Source organism: Engraulis encrasicolus, chromosome 23 (genome assembly GCF_034702125.1).
Source record: "Engraulis encrasicolus isolate BLACKSEA-1 chromosome 23, IST_EnEncr_1.0, whole genome shotgun sequence".
NCBI classification, from domain to species: Eukaryota; Metazoa; Chordata; class Actinopteri; order Clupeiformes; family Engraulidae; genus Engraulis; species Engraulis encrasicolus.
In genome coordinates, this window is record NC_085879.1 from 50052189 (window position 1) to 50057188 (window position 5000).

The 5000-nt window shown below is 45.2% G+C and overlaps 1 protein-coding gene across 1 annotated transcript in view; it reads left to right on the forward strand.

The window, feature by feature from the left end:
• abcc12 (ATP-binding cassette, sub-family C (CFTR/MRP), member 12) overlaps positions 1-5000 on the forward strand; it is a 56156-nt gene that overhangs the window by 47706 nt on the left and 3450 nt on the right. Inside the window, exon 25 of the mRNA XM_063189983.1 lies at positions 1097-1261. Within this exon, the coding sequence (XP_063046053.1) occupies positions 1097-1261 (165 nt within the window). The remainder of the gene's footprint in view (positions 1-1096; positions 1262-5000) is intronic.

Sequence of the window (5000 nt, forward strand, 5' to 3'; positions counted from 1 at the left end):
GCGCAAAGTAGATAGTGCAAAGTCATTGCCAAGCTTCGCATGTCCGCGGTCATGGATGTAGAATAACACCTCTTCTGGAATATTTTCTCATAAAAGTAGGCTATCCACTAGAAGGCACACTATATGCGGCCGGTAACTGGAGCTACGACTTCCTTTCATTCCGTTTAATATTGAGTTGTTTAAAATATAGGCTAAACGGACGCAAGGCAAGCTGGGCACATGCGAAGGGACATGGGACATGATTTGTGCAGTCTGGAAGGCTACTACTGCGCGTTGTTTAAGCCCCGTTTGACAGTCGGGAACAACGGCACAAGAAACATGGAGGAATATTAAGGTATGATGACATAGGCCTACAGGCAAATCAGAAAATTATTTAAACCGAACATTATTAATGCCGCATGTGTCCTTGTCTTATCACTGCGCTAATTAGTCTCAAAACTTTCACAAGACTGAGGTGTTCTCCTCTCGCCTTGGTCATTTTAATGTCCACTACTAGGCTACTATGCATTGTAATGACAGATCCCAAAACAGGTCAGTTGAGATGAACTTCGCTACTTTATTTTCACGTGAAGGTTTTCATTTCCAAACGCGCGCTGATGTGCTGCTGGTAGCTCGCTGCTGCCACTCATATTCGCAAGACTAGCTCTGTCGGATTCCTCTCGCGCGTGAGACACAGGTGACACGTGACACAGGTGCTTCATGGGTATTGTAGGCTCGTTAAATCGCATTGCATTGCGCTTGTAGCAAAGACGGTCCGAGGGGAAAAACTACAAAATGCGGTGCCTCATCATTTAGAATAGTAACGGACCCGCCAGAATGGCTAGTGAACCTTCGGTATCTACTAGCCAACGCCGACTTTCACCCGCATTTGGCTACCTGGCGTGTGTTAGTGTTAAGCCCTGACACACACACACACACACACATTATACACACACACACACACACACACACACACACACACACACACACACACACACACACACACACACACACACACATTATACATACACACACACACACACACACACACACACACTTCCTCTCTCTCTCACAAACACACACACTAATAGTCTCCTCTCTCCTCTCTCTCCTCCAGATCATCTTGCTGGATGAGGCGACGGCCTCTATTGACTCTGAGACCGACTCCCTTGTGCAGCAGACTATAAGAGAGGCCTTTAGGGAGTGTACTGTCCTGACCATAGCTCACCGCATTAACACCGTACTACACAGCGACCGCATACTCGTCATGGACAACGGACAGGTACACACACACACACACACACACACACACACACACACACAGACATTATACACACACACACACACACACACACACACACACACACACACACACACACACACACACACACACACACACACTCACACACAGCACTGTCCTCACCATAGCTCACCGCATCAACACCGTCACTTCGGGTATAAATAAAGTCACCTTACCTTACCTTACCTTACGTGAGCTAATGTCAATTGTTTGTTAATGAATAAGCTGTAAAAGTGCAGAAATGCAACTTTATACTGTAGTGTGTTAGGACCGCATGAATCCCGAGGGGAAATTAAGGTGTCTAGTAGCATACACAAGACAGTACACACAACATTGCACATATATTAACTAGTGGTGTGGATCGGCAATGCCCTCACAATCCGATTCGATCACGATTCAAGAGGTTTTGATTCGATTCGATTCTATGCGATCCGATCCGTTCCGATCCGATTCAATTCTATAATGCATTGCAATGCATTACATTTCTACTGAAAGCAAAGCAAATGTTTCATCAGTCATGATGAGGCAATACAAGTAGTCAGATACTGAGCAACAATTTATTGGCTGTTTTCTGAATCAGTCTGTATCAGTCTTGCAGTGTTTTGAAGTGCTTTTATTTAATTTAACATTCATTTGCTCCCGAAATATCCATGGAAGTAATTTAGGTAACTTAAAAAAATTGCCGGCTCGATTCTGGAACTTGCCGGATCGATTCTGGATCGTCCATGCCCCGCATTGGATTGCATTGCCAAATCATTGTTGACACCAGTGTTCACGCTAGAATTCTTACTGGCCGGACAAGTGGCCGGCTGCATTGCAGAATACCGGACATTTAGAATATCTAACGGACCTTCCCTCATATAGCCAAACACACACTCCCTAATGGGTCAAAGTGGCTAGTAAATTGGTAATTTCTACCAGCAAAACTTAAATTTCACTAGCATTGGGCCAGTTGGCTGGTGTTAAAGAGCCAGCTGCTTGTATGCACGGGGAGCAAACGCGCGCTCTCTTTCACATACCCGAGAGCTCGAACGAACTGAAAGAAAAAAAGCAGCCAGCCAACGTACTGCGCGCATAGGCATATCTAGCCAAGTTATCATATCGACTGAAAACATTGTGTTTTATCAGCAAACCCGAAGATGATTTCTCTACTCAAATTGGGTAACGATGTGATAACTGTAATGGTTGTGCAGTAACGGTAACAACGCTACTGAAATTTGAACTGTATTGCGTTGTGTCCCTGCGCTCTAAAGGGAATTGACACGTTCCGTACGCCGCTCTATGTGGGCGTGTGAGATACATCCACTAGCCATTTTGGCCGGTGATGAAAAAAGTGATAAAGCCCTGCATGCACTTTCAGTGGGACTTCTCATGGGCATATCGTTCTCTGAAATGTTTAATTTGACCCTCGACTGTAGTCTAGCCTACTTGGAGATCCACCACCATTTTTCAGCAGAGGTAAAAGTGAAAGTGACTCGATGCTGCGCATGCCATCGCATTGGGTCCCAAACAGTTAGGCTTGACTTCGCAACTATAATAATAATAATAATTGTATTTGTATAGCACTGTGTCATACAAGGCATGTAACTCAAAGTGCTTAACAAATGAAAAAAAAAAACATTTTTAGAGATAGATTTAAAAGGAGAGGTATAGAGGAGAGGCAGAAAAAGCAGGAAGGCAGAGGAAGAAGAGATAGACAGAGAATGTAGAGTCATAAGGTCAACGTAGGATAGGACCAGGATTCTTAGATGTGTAAGGTCCATAGTGGCTGGGCCTATCATAAGTCATAGATAGTCACACAGAGATTGGGCGCTCAGGTGCGGCCCCTGGTGGCATCAGGGGTGAGGAAAAACTCCCTTTCGCTTGATTCATAGTTTGTAAGGGGGAAAAAAAAAGCTCAGTGAAGTCTGAGAAAAAAAGACCCCCTATAGTCAGGAAGAAACCTCAGGCAGAGACCAGCGGCCACCTAGGGGAGCCCCCTGCCAGGGCTGGTTGCGAGTAGTAAGGGCGCTGCGGCAGCTGGGACACTATGACGCCTTGGCGGCTAGGAGTTGGCAAGGATGAAGAGGTGGGTCTTCAGCTGCTTCTTAAAGGAGTCGACGGAGGTGGCTGATCGGATCTCGATGGGGAGGGCGTTCCATCTCTTGGGCGCATAGCAGGCAAACGCGGCGTCGCCGATCTTCTTCTGCGGGGGGGTGGGGGTCCTTAGCAGCTTGGCATCAGTGGACCTGAGAGCTCGAGCAGGGGCATAAAAAGAGAGCATGTCTGAGATATAGCTAGGGGCAAGTCCATTTAATGCTTTAAATACTGTGAGCAGAATCTTAAAGTCGATTCTGTATGAGACAGGTAACCAGTGCAGGTCTGCCAAGACAGGAGAGATGTGCTCTCTCATTCTGGTTCTTGGATTCTTGCCGCAGAATTTTGAATGAGTTGCAATTTGTCAATTAATTTTTTTGGGAGACCAGAGAAGAGTGCATTGCAGTAGTCTATCCTACTGGTGACAAAGGCATGAATAAGTTTCTCAGCGTCTTGTTGGGGGGCCAAGCCGCGCACTTTGTTAACATTTCTAAGATGGAAAAAAGCAGATTTTGTTATCTTGTTGATGTGAGGCTCAAAGCTCAAATCCGAGTCTATGACCACACCTAGGCTAGTAACCTTATCTTTAATGTGTATGCTTAGGTCACCTAGGCTTGAGTGGAGTTTTGCACGTTTTTCCTTAGGCCCAATGAGCAACACTTCAGTTTTATCCTCATTTAATTTTAGGAAGTTACTGTTCATCCAATCTGTGATGGCAGACATGCATTTAGTCAAGGCATGAATGGCAGTGGTTTGGCTAGGCTCGACAGAGATATATAGTTGAGTGTCATCGGCATAGCTATGAAAATCAACATTGTGCTCTCTGATGATGGAGCCCAGGGGCAACATATAGAGAGAGAAGAGGAGAGGGCCCAATCAACTACCCTGAGCAACTCCAAAAGGCACATCATACTTGTTGGAGACGTGTTCTCCGATGGTGACAAAAAACTGCCTTCCTGTAATATATGTTTTGAACCACTCTAAGACGTGACCGGACAAGCCTACCCAAGATTCAAGGCGGTCAATTAGTATGTTGTGGTCTATCGTGTCAAAGGCGGCACTGAGGTCGAGGAGGATACGTGCTGAAACTTTGTTTGCGGCAGTGCTGAGCCTAAGATCACTTATTATTTTGGTTAGTGCTGTTTCGGTGCTATGGTTGGCTCTAAAGCCTGATTGGAATTTTTCCAAGATATCAGATGTTGATTAAGCTGTTTAAATACAACTTTTTCTAGTACCTTGCTTATAAAGGGGAGGTTTGATATAGGTCTGTAGTTGTTTAAAGAATTCTGATCTAAATTTGTCTTTTTTAGGAGTGGCTTTACCATGGCTGTTTTGAATGAGCTTGGAAAAATGCCTGTAAGCATAGAGGTGTTAACAATTTGCAGTAAAGGTGCTGCTAAGCAACCAAGTATGTTTTTTAGCAGATGTGTGGGGATCGCGTCAAGGCTGCAGGTAGACTGCTTACTTTCCCTGACTATTTTACAGAGGTCGTCCTCTGTAATTGGACAAAACTTTTGGAAGCTCTCAGGTCTCCTAGGGGGGTTTAACCCTCCCCTCGGTGTATCGCCTGAGTGGGCGACAGAGATTGCTGCGTTTCCACCTTGGATGCCTTCTCTAATGTCGGCAATCTTTTTATTAAAAAATC